Genomic DNA, 19,868 nt, shown 5'->3' with positions numbered 1-19,868 from the left:
TCATATACAGTAAAACCCCTCAACTTGGATATGTGTTTGACAAAATTAAATTGTACTGTACAGATATTAATAAACAAGTATACTTAAATCCTCTACATTTAAGCACATATAAACTATTAAAACATAAAATTCAAATAATTTTTAAGTTTTCATTTTTTATTACATCTGCTCAACTGCAACTTTATTTGACAGTCCAGCTAGTACTCAAGGGACATCTTCTACTGCAAAACAACTACAAAGTAAAATAAACATTATGTAACTGCAGTGTATATGCGCACACACATTGTGTGTGTGTGTGTGTGTGTGTGTGTGCGTGCATGCACAAGTGTGTAAACATATTAAAATAGAATGTATATTACAACATTTCACTGTGAATCTAAAATTAACATTATTTAATTTTCTGCTTTACTAAAAGGTAAAAATATTCACACATGAATCCATAAATCCTTTTAAAAAATTGTTTTTTATTTTATTTGTTTGTTTTTCAGCTCATAACTTGAGAATAAATGAATATAAACCTTTATATGGACAGTACAAGAGTTCTTTAGAAATTGTTGTAGACAAGTTGCACTATCTAGTAATTGTTTGGTTAAACAAAAGTGATCTTAATCTGTCACGATATTTATGTTTGTTGTTTAAAAACGTCTTCATCAGCCATATATAAAGCATATCTAGCAGAATATATATTAATTATAGTTACTTATACACATTTGATATCATCCACCTACCTTCTCTTTGGTATACCTCTTTTTCTCCATTATATGGTTGGCATTCTGGGATTCTTTTATTTTCTTACTGGTACCAAACTGGAAGAGATTGGTATTCTAATATGTGATCTAGCCATACAATTTGAAAAAGTAACACATTCTTTTAATCAAAATTTATTGTTCATTAGTATTTAACCAATAACAGGTTGCTTAAAAAAAGAGGTTCCATTTTACATACACGAGCATATTATACTGTGCAATAAAAAATAAAACTAATTTTATTATTTCCTCTTTTGGGTTTAAAATAGTTATATTAAACAGAATATATTATAACAAGACATAAAATCTTAATTTAATTATAATCAAAATATAGGTAAGGATCTGTAACAGATACCTAAAACATGCTATGTTGATTAACATGCATGCTTTTTGTAGATAACTGCAACGTGCTACCTTTAAAAGTTAAAAACTGAAATAACATTAATATCCCAAATTTAGTTGTAAGATTATATGCATTTTTACATATAAAATCAGTAACATACTTCATTAATGTAAGAAAAGTAAATAAACAAACAAATAAAAATAAATTATCAGTATATAAATAGTTTTATAATAAAAAAATTTAACCAAATGGTGATTAATTTTTTTTGCTGTTCATTAAATAAAAGAAGTGTAACAGTGTAACAGATTCAAGTTTTTTGTCATTTTAATTTGTAACCGACAAATTAATTTCAATATAGATGAAATTAACAAATTATATGCTCGGAAAAATATTGCAAAAAACAAATTAAAACTATTAACAACTCTGAAAGAAAATCCTGATTGAATCAACCCAGGTATTCAATAAAGCTACTTACAAGAGGTTTTACTGTATTCAATAATTTTTTTAATTTATTATATTCACAAAACTTTGTTCTATAAAAAAATACAAAAAGAAATAAAAAATTATGTATTAAAAAATTAAACAAAAAAGAATAATGCAATAAAAATCAAATCACAAATGGTTAAAAATGTCAATAATTAATTAATCAGTTACATTTATAATAAAAATAATACATGTTAACTGAAATATTAAAAATATTATACATATATGCATGATAATGTGTTTAAAAAACATAATGTATTTATTTTTATTTTATTTACTCTTATACTAAAACTATATATGAGGTGCCGTTTGACTTTCTATAAGTCAAGATTTTTCTGATAATATATAGTGCTTAGTATTTCACATAGATATCATATCATATATATATATACACACACACATATATATCCACTATGTATTTTATATATATATATATATATTTATTATAATAATTATTAAGAATACAAACATGAAAAAACCTAGCAGACCAGACATTTAAATTGTATTATATTAATTAGAGTAACATTATGAAATAGAACAGTGCCTAAAAGAGAAAAATAATAAACAAAACTTGTATGAGTAAAAATTATAAAATAATTTTTTTTTTAATACATTATTCAATCTATTTTAAATTACTTTTATAATTTTAATGTAAATATACAGAAATATAATTGTTTTCTACAAAAATATTTCAAAAAAGAAAAGTATTTGCATATACAAATATAAAAACTCTACTGTGTAATAATAATAATATAATATATAAAATTTATTTATAAACAATACAAAATATAAATAAGGATTTTTTTTAAATACAGAATTATATAATAATAAGTATATATATATATATATATATATTACACGCACATATAAGCATAAATATCTATACAATAAAATAATAAACATCATAAATTATATAACGTAATGACTAAATCATTTTACTATGTAGTATTAAAAATATAATAGTGAATAAACAAAATTGTGTATAATTTTAAATATACTTAATTTGATTATACATAATAATTATAATTAAATAATATATTTCATTATAACACAGTACAAAAAATTTTGTTTATCTTGATCAGTTTTTATCTGTTAAAAGAGAAAAATTCAGGAAGCAAATCTGTTTAAACAAGCAGTCATTGAAGGATTAACATAATGAAAAAGTTCTCTTTCTTTCATTTCATAATCGATACAAAAATAAGGTAAAAATTATTTAAATATGTCCATAAATTACAACGGGTGTTTGAAAAAGGACGCAACCATAAGATTAAGGCAGTAGAAGTCACGCATAGGTAAATTTTATTTCTCCCTACATGTCAGTTGCCAACATTGTACTCAAGGTTAGCAGCTTGCAACAGTTGAAATTTCCTTTTTATGCACTAGTGTTATACCTGTATAAATTCGTCCCTATTGTGATAACTATGTCTTTTTCCAAAGACGAACGTGTATTTATTGTTGAGAATTATTGTACATATAAATCTTACGAATGAGTGAAAAGCAAGTTTCAGATAAAATTTTCCAATTCTTCAGTTCCTAGTAAGTCGACAATATCGCGTTCGATTAATAAATTTCGTGAGACTGGGAGTACACATGATCGGAAAAGCACAGGTCGACCATCACTGTTAACAGTATAAGTTCCAGAGGATGTGAAGTAACTTCTGACTCGCTCGCCCAGAAAATCTCCTGAAAAGTTATTTTTACAGGCCAGGCTTTCACTATCTACATCTTTCAGGACTACTAAAAAATTGCAATTGCATTGGTGTTGTTCAAGAACTGAACGAAATACGAATGGTGTTTACAGTATTGTCATCATTTTCATTCTCTTGATGTCAACAGTATTGACATTTTGGATCGTGTTTATTTCAGTGACAAGGCATGCTTTCACTTGGATGGCTACATTAACAGCCAAAACTGCCAAATATGGAGAGCTGAAAATCCTCATGCATTTCATTAATGACCATTAAAACACACAAATTGGTATTTGGTGTGCGAACTCCTGGCACTATGTAATACAGCCTTTATTTTTTGACAAATCCATAGATGGTGTGGTTTATCACAACTTAAACAGTTTATTGCCGTGTTAGATTTACATGAATGAGAATGTCGGTTCCAGCAGGATAACATAACGTGTCATATTGCTAATGAAATGCTAGATATGTTATAGGAATTCTTTGGCCATTGTTTGATATCAAAAGGGTTGTGGCCTCCAAGATCCCTGTTATCTTACACCAGCAGACTTTTCTTTTGGGGGTATTTAAAAAGTGCAGTTTTTAAAAACAATCCTCATCTCATACACTTGACAAACTGAAGGCTAACACTAATAGTGAGATTTCAAATATTACTGAGCAAACATTACTAAAAGCGGCTGCAAATGTTATAAAATGTGTATGAACCGCATCAGAATCACAGGAATTCATTTTTAACATCTATTGTAAAGTTATTAAAGGTAATTTGAATACTTTTATATAAATATTTTATTAACATTATTAATATTTTTCTAATCAATTCACGTTGTGAAACAAAGGGGTTGCGTCCTTTTTGAAACACCCATTACTATTTAGGTTGTAGAAACAAAAGACACAATATGTTTAAATTTAAATAGCTTTTGATATTTCTAATTAGAGATTAACACTTATAAATGTAAAGTTATTTTTTGAAAACTTTTTCAAAATTAAAATAAAAATAAAAAATTAAATTTTAATGAAAAAACGTAAATGATATGAAATAAATTAATTATACATGTATTTTTTTTTAAATATATAAACTGATGTTGATATGACTGTTTACTGTAACAGTCATAAAATAATATTCTTCAGAGTGCTTTCAATCCTAAATAATAAGGATAAACAAAATTTTATGTAAGAATTACATTAAAAAAAATATCTATCATATTAAAAAATAACAATTACAAAAACATTATATTAATAAAAAAATATAAATCTTGAAACAGCATTATAACTAATATTATTATTCAATAATTTTGATATATTAGTGCTTACATTGCAGCAAATTCAATTTTACAAGTAATATTTTAATTTTTATTAAAAATCATTCTCTAAAAACAAAACATATCAATGAATTTATACGACTTTCATTTTAAAAGTCACAAGTTATCAATGTATTTAGAAGGAATTGTCCATTTTTTTAGTAGAAGGTGTTATTTACAAAGGAATATCATTCTCCGGATGAGGTTAGATACGTTTTACACTTGTTTTAACATCATAAACATATTTTTACTGAATTCCATTAAATCATTAATATAAAATGGATAATTTTAATACATAATAATAAATCAGTTGCACATCTTTGTTTAACTTCTTACTGTACACTTAAATAACATATAAAAAGTTAACCTAAGCAGAGAAATAAACTGAAATATTATAAAATTGTTTATAATATTTGCTTTTATAAAAAAAGAAGTTAAAACCACCTTAAATACAACCAAAAAGAAAAAAATTGAAATCATAAAAATTGATGAAGCCTACATTTATTTTTAAATGTCAAGATAAATAAAAAAAAATACATAAATTTAAGATAAACTTCAGAGACCTGCTCTAAAGAAATATTAGCAATATTACTTATATTTTTAATTTAAATATAATGAAACTATTAATAAAATAATAGTATGATTATATTATTAAAGAAAAATTTTTAATTCCATTTATTAAAAATAAGTTTATAAAAATAATAAACAAATGTAACCAATGATTAATACAGAATTAATATTTAAATATATATATAAACAATTTTTCGCACAGAAGTATGTAATTTTAATAACTAATTCTCAAGTAATATTTATAAAACATCTAAAACAAAAAAAAAAACAAAAACAGAAGTTAATAATGTTTAATACATCTATGGTACAAAAGTAATATAAACTTCTTGAATTTATTTGATTTACTTGAGAACTGACTTATGTGAATTAATTCCATTTATTTATTTTTTTGTTTATGAATAATTAGAAGAATTTCCTAATAATCTATTCATAAAAAAGATTTTACAAAATGCATTTTATTTACCTTATAAACAATGACATACCCGATTTAAAAATGAGAAAAAATTTACTTTAAAGAGAAAATACAATAATTAATTTTATTTTAAACTCTATTAAGCATTAGTTACGAGTCACTTTTCACTAAAGAGAAATAATGAAGATTGTTGAATCAGCATCAAAATTTCTACTACATTAAATTATCTATTTACATCAAAATTGATTATTTTCTTAATTTTTTTACAATAATAATAAATAAGCAATTGCTTTAAAATTCTTCTTATCAAACAATAACTCAACAGCAGAATACTGCTACCCATGTTGTCTCTAAAATGCTCTTCATTGTTTGACGTGTATTCTTCCATTTTGATTGTATGAACTTTCAAAAGGTTCTGTTATATGTCTTACCACATACTACTAATTCATACTTTTTATTTTTTCTCCAGAATTATTTATTTTTTTTTATTTTTTATATTACAGATGATATTTATTTGAAAACATTGTATATATCTTAACATTAATTGTTATAAAAAAAAAAATCTGCAACACACCCCATTATCAATACATAACTGTTTCAAAACCACTTTATTCTCCACAATGGTGTAAAACTGTAAAGCAGCTTGGTTTCTTTACATTTATATGGTAATAGGTCAGAATTAGCTTTAAAGAAATAATACTTTTTTAATCATACTTCATACTGATCTTGATTTCATATTTACTTTATTTACTATGGTTCTAAATCCAAATACGAGTAGTAAATTGTACACAGTTTTCAATTTATTTATTTATTTATTTCCTTAGAAATAAAATACAATTAAAAGAATTTTGGAAAAATACTCTGCAATATAACTTCTATAAAACTTTGCATGAATATTAATTATATAATAAAATCAATCAAATTAATTTGAATATGGGGGCGATAATAAATTCAGCAGAAGTTTAAGTCAATCAAAAATAAATTTATGAAGAAATACTCCACCTTCAAATATTTATGATAGAGTGAAAATCTAAGTAAAGTCGATTTCAGTTTTCAGACTGATTGATCAACAAGAATACAAAAGTAGATACAATGAACAATAAAAAAGGGTTATACACAATAAAAAGGCAGGATAATTTTTTTAACACATGAAAATAAAAACCAAAATGTAGGTATTCAAAACAAATAAAGAAGAAATTTAAAAAATGGAAAACGCTTAATATTTTTTCAATTTCATATACAAAACATTCAAAAAGTACTAATGTAATGCATATAGTCCATTTAAACAAAGAAGCTTTAAGCTATGCAAATACTTCTACTAATCTGTGCACAGTTTGTAACCACTGTGATGGCTAAAAAGGTCCTAAAAACCCTGATTAAAATCTTGTGTATTATTTTGTTAAATTCTCATTGAAGCAAAAAAAATAATTTTGAATAAGAATATTACCAAATTTAAATAAATATTCAATTTATGTAGAATTCAAACAAAAGACAAAAAATGAATTACATTTAAAGTAGGTATTTTTAAATAAAAAGAAACAATTTTTTAAAAAGATTTTTTTAATTAAGAAATGAAAAAAATTGATTGAGATATATGATATTTTTAAGAAATATATACAATTTTTTTTTAAAGAAAAATAATTTTCACTAAGTAAAAATCATTGGTAACAAGAAAGGTGACTTCCATTTTAGGTAAATCACAGACTAACATATACATATTATTTTTTTAATTAATTTATTTATCATAGAATAATAATAAAAATAATTGTAGATAAAAATATAAGAATATATTAAATATTTGTATATAAATATGATAATTACAATACTAACAAACTAGACTTTAATATTTAAATTATTATTGCACTTAGGTATGAAAGGATAAAAAATAATTATTAATTTCAGACTAGGAAGGATGTGAGCTAAGTCACTGGATATATAAACACTATATATCAAAATTTGTGATTAGCAAAATATTTAATCATAAAAAAATTAAAAAAAAACATCTAAAAATTAGTGGATGAGCTGTGGTCATCCTTTATCCACATTATTATATAATAATGAATGCTCTTAAACCAACTACTCTTTCGATTAATTTATTAGATTTAACAATTGTTCATAGGTAGATAATGAAAAAACATGTCGGTCTGCTAGGTGCTAACACTAACTGAACCGTTTTAATAAATAATATGGAATCATCACACTGGAATATAATCTATACATTATTTTTATTTAAAATTTATTTTATTATAAAGTCTTATTTAATAAAAAAAGTTTAATTAATAATATTAATTACAGTGCTAACTGTTTAATTAAAATAATTTTACTGAAGGCTACAAAGTAATCACGTGTAGAAATTTGTATTGAATACAGCTATCACATAAGACAAACAACACGTTCGGTAAAAACTTTGTTTGTATTATTAAAATGTAAAAAAGATAATAATAATAATATTGGATTTTTTAGGCCTAGCCATGACCGAGTGGCCGTGCGACTGCTTGGAGCAAAGTCGCAAGCGTAAAAACAAGAAATGCAATCTACCAAACATATAAACGTATTAAAAAACAAGATATAATAATAGTATTAACAACTACATATTTCATATAAACAAAAAAAAATTAATTAAAAAAATAACATATAACTTACTAACTACAATTCAATTACTTGGAATCGAACATCATATATAATTATATTAAACACAGCATAATACATTCAACATTAGTATGAAAAACTTCCAGAGTAAAATTCTAACAAAAAGAAGCAGTAAGGCTTTTAATTCCTTTTGGGAATATTTATCAAAAATAGAAAATCCAAAACAAAACTTCTTATGCCATTATTCACACATACTGATTTTACTCCGTTAGATATAATTTATTCAAATTGAATTCTTCCACACAATAGAGTTCACAATTACTGATCAAGCCTCTGGCATTAGCATATAGTCTGAGTTGAACTCAGCATTGGTGTAAAGTTTGAAATGTTTATTTTTATAGTGATCTAATACAGCCGTTTATTTATCTTTCTGAGGCAGTTCTGCATTGTAGCTCAAAAGAACTAGTTATTAAATTACTCAGTTTTTGTTAAGTCTAAAATTCAAATGGGCTGTGTTAATAGTGAAGACAAAATCTGAGTAAGTCACAGACTGAACATACATACGTACTATCTTCTAAATAAGCGCCAACAATTATGATTCATAATTCAATTCCTCCTCTATTTAAGAATTCAATTCATCATTGAATGAATTCATGAAATGAATTCATTTCATTTTGTGACATTTTTTTTGTAAGTATAAAGTATTGTTAAAACTGCTAAAAAGAGTGGCTCACTTATGGAAAAAGGGCTAGTGAATTTTAATAACATTGATTTTTATTTTACCAAAATTCTGTATTCTTTCTTTTAAGTTTCCGTTTGAACAGAATGAATCCAATAATGTTTTCACATTTACAATATTTCTGTCTAATAAATTATAATAACAAAGAAGAAATGTACTTTTTTTATTTAGATTAAAATCCAATCATAGTTACAGAGTTTAAATTTAAATAAAATTAACATTCAGAGTGAAATACAAATACACTTCCAGCAAAACCAGTATGCAAGAAAACAGCCAAATTAACCCAGAATGGCATCAAACAACTAATAACAGTTCTTTCCAAAAACACTCCCTCAAAGCAATTTTAAAACACAAATAATAAAAAAAGAGAAATTGAAAAGAATAAAGGACAGAAAAGATCACTATATACATACATACACATATATGTGGTGTGTGTGTGTGTGTGTGTGTGTGTGTGTGAACAATATAATTATGTGTAATATATATTATTACATAATATACCTTATGTTTCATTCCCTAAGATACAAAATAAATAATTTTTTGTACCCATACGGTAATAATAATTCAGTTACTAAAAAAAAGACAGTCATCAGCTTCCGAAGATATTTAGGAACGTAACATAACGTACAAACGGTAAGCCGGGCCGGGGAGCTCCTGACTAGTGACTATCTCCTACTACATACATACACGGTTTCATTCCGGTTTTTAAAAAATATTAATTAATTAAAACAACATTAATTACATATTATTATAATTACATTACAATGTAAAATAACGTATCTACATCGATTACTGTTAATAATAACACATGAAAAATCGTGATAATCAGCAGTTCTCTGCAGTCGAATATCAATTTAATTAAGATTATTTAAACCATTCGATAAGAAAATGATGATGATGATGATTTAATATAACAGTCAATCAATCAATGAAAAGATTTTTTAATATTTTTTTTTATGTTTTACTCTTTGGTTTATAGGGAGATCACGTGCAAATATACAAAGACACAGAGAATAGTTGTATCATGACATATACAGTACAAGACAGAAATCTAGTCTACAATTAACAACATTATGAGCAAACAGAGAAAGAGAGAGAGAGAGAAGAGAGAGAGAGAGAGAGAGAGAGAGAGAGAGTGAAAGATTGATAGATATTTATAAATATATATATATATATAAATATATATATATATATGTATATTGTCTGTCTGTTACCCACTACTTCAATGAAGTGAATAATATAATTAAGTTTTATACCTCAATCACTGCTTCATTTAAACATCTAACATCACAATATTACGTGCCACTGCATTATTATATAACAATAATAATATTATATTATTGTTATTATTACTGCAATATGCAGTTGCTGACTCCGGAATAATTTGACTAGCACTAAAAACAGAAAACTCATCAGTCAAAAGAAATAAAACACCATCATCAAGAATTACATTCAGTAATGATTGGTACATAGCAATTTTTACAACATATATTTCTCATATATATATATATATATATATATATATATAGGCTGCATAATATAATAATATACACAATATAGAGTAATTTTAAAAACAGCTTTTTTCGTAATACACTAAATCAGCATAATAATAAGCTATGCTAAATGACACATTAACAACATACAAAGTTCTCTTAACCAGTAAAACCCCATGTATCTAGATCCTGTAAATCCAAATTTAAGATAATCCAAATAAACTAGATCTAGTTCACCTGGGTTCTGATTATTAATTATGTTAACATATATTTTTTTATAAAAAAAAGTATACAAATTAACACTAATTTACATTTCTCTGAAAAATAATTTTTCAGAATGAAATTACTCTCAAGTTTTATAAAGTACACTGAAGCATAAAAAATGACCATATTAATTTATTTATTTTAGCATAAAAATCACACATACTAAGAATACTATTATTAAAAAGGGTCTATTATATTCAGGAGAATATAATATAACTGATCTATAATTAAAAAGGGTCCATAAATAATTAAAAATAATAATTTTGGCATAAAAAAATCATAATTTTATTTTTAATGATTACAATTAACATATATATTATTACTGTTATTTTTTTAACTCAGTATTTGTTTTATAAAAATTATTAAATTACTTTTACGCAACATCACTAATAAATGAAATAAATTTTTTTCCTTTTCAAAATAAAATTTAAAAAAATTTCATTAAGCAATTTTCAGAAAAAGGCTTGAAAAGAATATTTTATATTTCTGAAAATTGTTTTTATAATAAGAGTTAAACAATTATGTTTTATAAAAATCATAAACTTTCAGACCGATATAAGTAAAGTACAGAATTAATTTAAAAAAGTCTTTTTAAATTCTGCTACAACAGCGTAAATACTAACAAATTATTCTGATGAAAATGTGTCCAGCTTGATTTTAATACATTATTATTTACCCAAATTGCATTTGTCCTTCTTTTAACCAGATGAATGGAGTTTTACTGTAATCAACAAATTTACTTTAATAACGCACAACTATACACTTGCTGTACATGTGTTAAATAAAGTATTTTTTTTACAAAATTACAATTAAAAATTTGTTAAAAAATAAACATTTTTCCTTATAATAACAACCTAAAGATTATTTAACCTTATTGTTCTTTTTTTGTTGAGAAAATCACACTAGAATATAAAATAATATTAATCAATTTTTAACAAACAAAATAAAATCTATAAAAATCTAATAACAACACAGCATAGATTATTAGCGCTAAAAAGTACATTTACACAAAACATTATTATTATTATTATAGCACAGGGCTGGAAGCAGCAAGTATTAGTAATTATTAATACAGAAATAGTAGTATCAGTTATTACTATAAGTAGTAGTGGGCACAGACAAACACAATATAGGCGACAATAATATAATCGCACAAATATCTGGGACATTTTCTTTTTTTTCTCTTCTGGTCCATAGCAGGGAGAGACTTTATATAATATATATATATATATATATATATATATATATATATATATATATATATATATATTATTTTCCTTTATATATATAAAGAAACTCCCTATATCCTTTGATTATAAAAGTGTATATATACATTTTATAAGTTAAAAAGTCATCAGGTAATCATACAATAATAAACTAGGCAACGTATCAAAAAGTTAATTAAATCACGCTGACAGGTGTATATAAACAGGTTGATGAGAAAAGATTTTTATTAAAAAACTATTCAGGTTACTTATATATATATATGTATGTATAGAATCGTAGTATAGTATTATGTACAAGAAAAATTGTTAACTATCTATTTATGTATACGTGAGTATAGTTAGAAGAAAAAAAAAAATAAAATAACATTGTTAAAGGAAATGTGTTTAAAACAAATAATAATCATATAATCTGAACTAGCCAATAGTTCAAATGCATTATGTGCATGTGTGTGTGTGTGTGTGTGTGTGTATATATATATATATATATACACACATTTTATTTGGTTTTATTTAATGAATTAACTGATTTTATTTTACTTTTTTCTTTTTTCTTTACATGACTATTTACACAAAGGAAAAGTATAAAATACATTAAAGAAGTTGAGGAGAATATGAAGGTAACAACAAAAACCACATGGAAGTTTTTTTTATGAAAAGATTGACAAAGCTTCTATCTCCTCTTATCATCAGTAGAGCAAATTTCATTATTATTATTATTATTGTTAATGTTATTATTATAATATTATTAGATGACTTGACTGTTTGATGTATATGTACAAATACCCTGGAAAATATAATATATAAAATTCACCAATCGTGAGTGAAAAGTAACAGTGATTAAATACAGACTAGCTCCACTCACCGACACAACAGGCAAGACATCTAAAATATAGTTTGAGTTGTGAACGATTAAATTATATATATTATTATATATATATATATATGTATTAAACAGTTGTTTTAAAAAAGAGAATTAGACTAATGCATGAACGTAGAAGACTACGCTAACTACAGAATTGCCTAGGTTTTCTGTGCTAAAAAGCCCCTGGGTTAACACCAGCGGAATGGTACAGCACGTGGCCGATCGGCACCCTCCTTCACTAGTGGTTTGTGGAACTCTCGTCCTGGGCGTGAATGGATTGTTGCCCAACAATGCTCACAGTAATACTGAAAAAAGTAAAAAATAAAACATGAAATACAAGTGAAAAACTTATAATTATTAAAATTATCCACATATTCCAGTGATACCTGGAGAAGTATTTCTGTAAATTTTTAAGGGAAGAAATTTACTTTCTCAAACTGAGAAAACTGTGCCCACTCTAATCCAATTATGAAACTATGAGAGTGCAATACATTTGTCCCTTCCCATATCCAAATTACATATGTTTGGAGTTCTACTGCAGATGGCAGTAGATTTGAGGCAATAGTATTCACTGTCTGCAAATTAACAAAATATAATTTTCAGGAAATATTTAATGATAAATTTATTAAAAAAAAAAAAAAAACTTGTTAGGGATATATGTGTAGTATGTTACAAATGTTCTGCATCAATAGTGTGCTTTTTTTTTAAATATTAATTTTTGAGTTTAAACATAATGATGTTTTGTTTTATATAGAATGAGTTAATAGTTAATTATGACAAGTAAAAACAGTTTATAGGTTAACAGACATCAAGGGTTGGCACACACGAGTATGATGTCGTTTTTGGTCCTAGTAAATATATATAACCACACTTATATATATATTGTCAGTTCTTCTAGATTTATATATTATTTTCAAAAGTTTCTTCAATGACAGGTTCATCATTACTGGTACATTTTTTATATGACATAAGCCACAACATCAGTTTTATCATCCAAGATGAAGTCATTTTCACCATCAAAATCTTCATCACTATTTTCATTTTTAGAATCGTTTAATTCTTCACTTGGTATGAGTTTCTTCACAATTTACAGCTGTGTTTTTGGCTGTAAAGAACCTTATCAGCCAAACTGTTAACTGAAGTACAAAACTGATATCACACTGAATGACGCACTATACATTGCATATTACAACCAAAATGATACTAAAAAATACAAACACTGGTGATCTAGTGAAATATGGAGCAGAGATTATACTAGAGCACCAAGGGGTGAGGAGCCACGGGTGCTATGTATGTATCCTTGGTATTCAATAGATTAGATTTAAAATATAGTAATTACAAATTACAAAAGTAGACAGATTACTCTTTATTTTTAAAATGCTTAATAATATCTTTTTATGTAAAAAGAAGGCAATGAACTTATTTTTTATACAAAAGGATTCCTTAGAAGTTTCTATAAAAATATTAAGTATTAAGTTCAAAAAAGATTAATTATGTTTTTAATTACTTGCTGCACAAAATTCTTGTTCACATCTGCAAACATTGTTCTGTGATAAATTTTGTTAACAAATTCAAATTCTATTTATTACAATTATATGCATACTTTTTACTTAAAAACATGTATTTATTTATGCTATTCACAGAACAAAATATTAAAAATTAGAATCACAGATATCATATAAACTTGTGTAGTACAACAAAGAGCAATAAATATATAAAATTCTCTACAAATAATACCAACAGTTAATTTATCTGTCTTTAAAGTAACTTCAGCTATTAGACTAATTACAATTACTGATGCTAATGATGAAAAATTAAACATTAAAGCCCAATAAGGACACAAATCCACTATCTACTTAATGAAAGACAAAGAATTTATAATTTCATCATTAGATTAGTGGAATAATATGTTGTAATTAATTATTATTTCTATTTTTGGATGTGGCAAAAATTCTGTAATAACACTTTTTCATACAGGTCAATCCAAATTAATTTGCATAGGCGTATTGCCTTTCAAATACAAGTATTTAACACAGCAAGATATTCAATTTTTTCCATTTTCACAAAAACACTCACAATGACTTCAAAAAATTAAAAAAAATTTAAGTTACTGAAAATTTAGCAAGTACCTTTCAACACATGTGCAAATACATTCTCCATAACTTTTGTTGACAAGTGCTGCCATCTTTATGTTGAGGCTCAAAAATTTCCAGACAACCCTCGTAATTTTTGCCTTGGCAAACTATTCTCATTTCTATACTATTTTTTTTTTTTATATTATCTGTATACTGTTATTAAATATGGTAAGTTGATGATTAATAATAGTATAAAAACAATTTATTAAACAAATAATTTATTTATTATTAAATTTATTACTTTTTTGTTATTTGATTGTGATTTTTTTTATAAGCAGTTAACATATGCATAATATTTGATTGTTCAGTTTTGTACTCTGCAATGTTCTAATGAATACTGTACACCAAATACTATAATAATGAATATTGTAATTAGAAATGTTAAAAAAATTACTTGTATCTTTCATTTAATAATTATTTCCACAGTCCTTGCTTCTACATTTTTTGTTACAATTCTAACGCACTCATTGCAACCTTTGAAAATAGTTAACCATCTACAAGAAAGTTTGATTACTTTTTTCTTCTTCCACCAATTCTTATTCCTTTAAAACATTTATGCCCTACTATTTTCATTTTTCACACATCTTTGTGGTCTGTTCAGATAATATACGAATATTTTTAATTAAGCACCTACGGAGATATTTAGTGATGTGTGGTTGGCAGCATTATGTTTTGCATAACCTCCTCTATAACAACAAGTCCTTGGATTGTTGATGTCTCATCTAGTTTTTATGTTATTGTTATTTGTGCAACACATTCAAGTGTTAGTAATGATTTTTGTAATGTGCGATTTTCAGAAGCAACAATAAGTAAAATTTTGTGTGAGACTGGGGAAAACTTTCACAGAAATGTTTCAACTTTTGAAACAAGCTTACGGAGATGATGCTCCAGGTCATATGCAATATTACGAATAGTTTTCACAATTCCAAAGTGGTCATAAATCAATTGAAAATTACTCTCGACCAGGAAGGCATTCTACTCATAACACTCATGATCAGAGAATCAACATCTGGTGTGTGCAAATCGCCGATTGACTGTCGGAGAACTTGCAGAAGAGGTTAGCATCTCAACTGGATCATGTCATTAGACTGTGACTGAAAAATTAAACATGCATCAAAGTTTGTTCCTCATTTGACAACCAAAACACCAGAAAAAGCATCAAATGGAAATTTGTTGGCAACTTCTTGGATAAGCTAATGACGATGAAACATTCATTCAAGCTGGGTTTACGAATACGACATTGACACAAAAGTTTAATCATCACAATGGATTGGCAAAGGATTGGCACGCCCCAAAAAAGCACGTCAAGTCTTGATCCGGATGTTAAAGTAATGCTCTCTGTTTTTTTTCGATTTTAATGGAACTATGCATTTTGAATTATTGCCTCAAGGTGAAAGAGTGAATTGTGCTTACTATCAAGGCATTTTACAACAGTTATGTGAAAAAATCCAGAAAAATAGACCAGAGTTTGATGAGACAACTTATGGTGAGACACCTTTACCATGAAAATACACCTGCACATACAGCTTTGTTGATTCATCAGTTTTGTGCCAAAAATCAGATGACTGTCCTCCTTGCCAAACCTGGCTCCTTGCAACTTTTTCTTATTTCTGAAATTAAAATCAGTGATGAAAGGATGCTGTTGATGACATCAAAGCAAATTCATTATGGACCTTAAAGACCGTTTCAACTGAAGCTATCCAGGACTGCTTCGCAAAGTGAAACATTGCTGGGAAAAGTATGTGAATAGGGGAAGGGAATACTTTAAAGGGACCAATAATCTGTAAAATTAATAATAAAGATTAAAAAAATAAAGTTTGGTTATTTTCCGAACAGAGCTTGTATACCATTTCACTAAAATGTACAGTTCCTTTTATTCATCCTATTCTTCATAATCCTACTGGAACTATATTTTGATGATTGTGCCTGTGTCCTGTCTTTAAGAGTAATTTTTCTGCAAATGTTGATAAACCGAGCTATAGACTACACCTGTATATTTAAACCTTCAACAAATATTGTACATATTTCAGTTACTATTTTATATTACAACGTAAGAAGGAGATGAACTTACAAAGGAACAAGTAAGGTCGAGTGGAAAAGAAATCAAATATACCATTAATAAGGACACATTAATAGACACATACAAACTGGATAGGGCATACATTAAAAAATAACTGCATAATGAACATCATGAAAAATGCTGTGAAAGGGAGAGGTTATGAGATTTACATGATTTCAAGGGAGAAGACGGATATGTTGGAGCAAAGAGAAAAGATTATAGATAATGGGTTTAGTTAATATGCTACTCAGATATATTAGATGTAGTCTTTCAATATAATCTAATTACAAATATAAGAAAAGATGTTAAAACTTGTCAAACAGAATTTCCATACATACCTGGAGACAAGTAACATTAGCACAGAAAAATGGAGCAAACTTTCCACCACAACGTTGTCCTTGGCATTCATCACACATCTGATCATCAAGAACATATGGCTTCACTTCCACCTGTACATTAAGATACAAATATAGACAACGATTAAACATAAGTATAGAATAAAGATTTAGAAAAAAAATTACATAACTACAAATTTGCCTGACAAAAATTAAATGAAAAAATACAGTACAATTTTAAAAGGGAAGTAAAATTTAATATTTCAAGTTATTTCTTGATGAAAAATAATTCTGTAATAATTATGAAATCAAAAAATTCATAAAGTGCACAATTCTATTAGTAGGGAATTATATGTAAATAAATGAAAAATTTCAGGATGTCTAAACAAACTTCACTGAATCAGAATATTTGTTTTATCCCAAGCCAAAAAGCTAATATAATGGAGAATCACATAAGAAAAAGAAAATCACATAAGAAAAAAATTAATAATTCTTTGGATCCAAATGAAGAGTGCTTTTTCCATGGCAAGGAAACTTATTTCAAAGTCAATGAAACAATAATCTTCAAAAAAATAAACACTTCATTCAAAAATAATAAATAACATAAATTGTGATTGGTGCATACTTGAAGTGAGGTTGACCAGTAGTTTTGATAACCTACAAATTCCAGGATTAAATAAATAGTCATCATCTAAGAACTGGCTTAAATATTTGTTGTTATTTATCTCATAAATACTAAATTGTCATAAGGTATAACAACTGTTCCTGATAGAGGTAAAAATATATTTCTCCCAATATGAAGTGATCAACTAATCTCTCTTGGATTGCAGTCAGATGAGGATTATCCATGACAAAAAACTCAGGTACACATTTTATTATTCTCCACAGCCTCCTAGTTTTACAATTTCTTCATCATATAAACAAATATAGAAGCTTAGTGCAATGTTTTTTTTTTTTTTAGGAGTACAATACAGAAATGTAGTTTGTATATAATCTCTATTTGGGTACAAATAAAATACCTGCATAAAATACATATAAATAAAATACAGCTTTTAACTATTTTTCAATATTAGACACCATTTAAATTCAAGCATATCATAGCATTTCACTAATTTACTTTCTTCATAAAATTCAGCCATCTGGGTAAATTGACTCTTACATTTAATAAACATTTCACTCTTCTTTCACAACATTTTGAAGTTTGTCATCGCCATCGAAGTACTGCGATGTAAGCCACTTGATGCAAGTTTACTGTGAGACTTTGAAGAAACTTAGGCGAGCCATTCAGAAAAACGTATGCTGTCATCCGTTGTATTTTTTGCATGACAATGCTTGTCCTCACAGTGCTTGAAGAACTTCAAAATCAATTCCAATGAGACATGTTTGATCAATCCCCTTACAAGCTGGACTTGGCGCCGAGTGATTTCCATCTCTTCTCTCACATGAAGAAACGGCTTGCATTGCAGCACTTTGATGACTAGGGGACAAACTTCAAAATGCCATGAAAGGTTGACTAAGAACCCAGGCAGCTGAATTTTATGAAGAAGGCACTGAATAATATGTTGAAAAAATAGTTAAAAGCTGTAGTTTTAAGTTGTACATAAAAAAATATTTTTATCTGTGCAGGTTTTTTATTTATAGCCAGATGGAGTTTACTTTCTGAATGCCCCTCAAATTAAGTAAACATAATGTAATGCAAAGTAAGGTTTAATCATTTTGCTTTTTTTATTTATATCAAATTATATATTTCAATTAACGTAAAAAAAATAAATACTCCATTTGTATACATTTTTTTATACACACCATTTTGCTTGTGATTTGTAAAATTATCACTACTGTCTAGCCAGTCATCTACGTTGTACAAATGCACAATTACTATGTTACACCAAAACTGTTTAATAAATGAGTATGTTAACCCCAATCATATCTTAAATTAGCTTAAAGAATAAAAATTTAGCACTGAAATTTTATTATTTACACCTTACTCTATTTATATGCAAAAACTTATACAAACCCTTTTATCAATGTCACCGTGTTGCAGCTGGACAAATCGAGCACTAATTGCAGCTATGTAACTCTGCTGGTTACTGAAGGCAACACGTCCTGCACCTTTAGGATATTTAAGTTCAGGATCTGTATCAATACCAGCATAGCAAACTCCTCCATATAATCTGTCCATTATCATAGCCAGTTCAACTGAAATAAGATAAAACTTAATTAAAATTAAAATTTACAAACATGAAACTTTACGTATGGAAGAGTTTTAACTGTAAGATTTTCAGTTATCCTACATCGTAAATAAACTCTGGAGTTGTTTTATCCACGGTCAATGTCTGCTTGGAATTTAGTATCGGTGTTTCTGCTATTAGCTATTGAAAGATGTTTCTGATACAGAGTTAACGTTTTTGATAGAGTTAAGCAAAGACCTCCTTAAGGCTGAGTGAAATACTACTTATGTGGTATTTCAACTGCTGTTAAGGGAAGGGACAGGTTTTTCTAAAACATTACGTACATTGATGGTTAAATGAGATTCAGTGATGCTCAAGAAAACAACAATACTAAAAAGACAGAAGAAGAAAAAAGAAATGAGCAGTGTAAGTTTTTTTTTTAAAGAAAATAAGCTATC

At 26.3% G+C, this 19,868-nt stretch overlaps 1 protein-coding gene across 2 annotated transcripts in view; it reads right to left on the bottom strand.

Annotated features, from left to right (window-relative positions):
• Positions 1-11,924: 11,924 nt before the first annotated feature.
• The window catches only part of orb2 (cytoplasmic polyadenylation element-binding protein orb2), a 382,665-nt gene continuing 374,721 nt past the window's right edge, over positions 11,925-19,868 (bottom strand). For both annotated transcript variants that reach the window (XM_075366017.1, XM_075366018.1), the window contains exons 6-8: positions 19,257-19,438; positions 17,246-17,356; positions 11,925-13,018 (exon numbers count right to left, since the gene is read on the bottom strand). In XM_075366017.1, coding sequence (XP_075222132.1) covers positions 12,902-13,018; positions 17,246-17,356; positions 19,257-19,438 — 410 coding nt within the window. In that variant the 3' untranslated portion in view covers positions 11,925-12,901. The remainder of the gene's footprint in view (positions 13,019-17,245; positions 17,357-19,256; positions 19,439-19,868) is intronic.

The sequence above is a fragment of the Lycorma delicatula genome, chromosome 5, assembly GCF_047948215.1.
Source record: "Lycorma delicatula isolate Av1 chromosome 5, ASM4794821v1, whole genome shotgun sequence".
NCBI classification, from domain to species: Eukaryota; Metazoa; Arthropoda; class Insecta; order Hemiptera; family Fulgoridae; genus Lycorma; species Lycorma delicatula.
The sequence above is the reverse complement of the archived record's forward strand: the minus strand, read 5'-3'. Positions and strand labels throughout refer to the sequence as shown.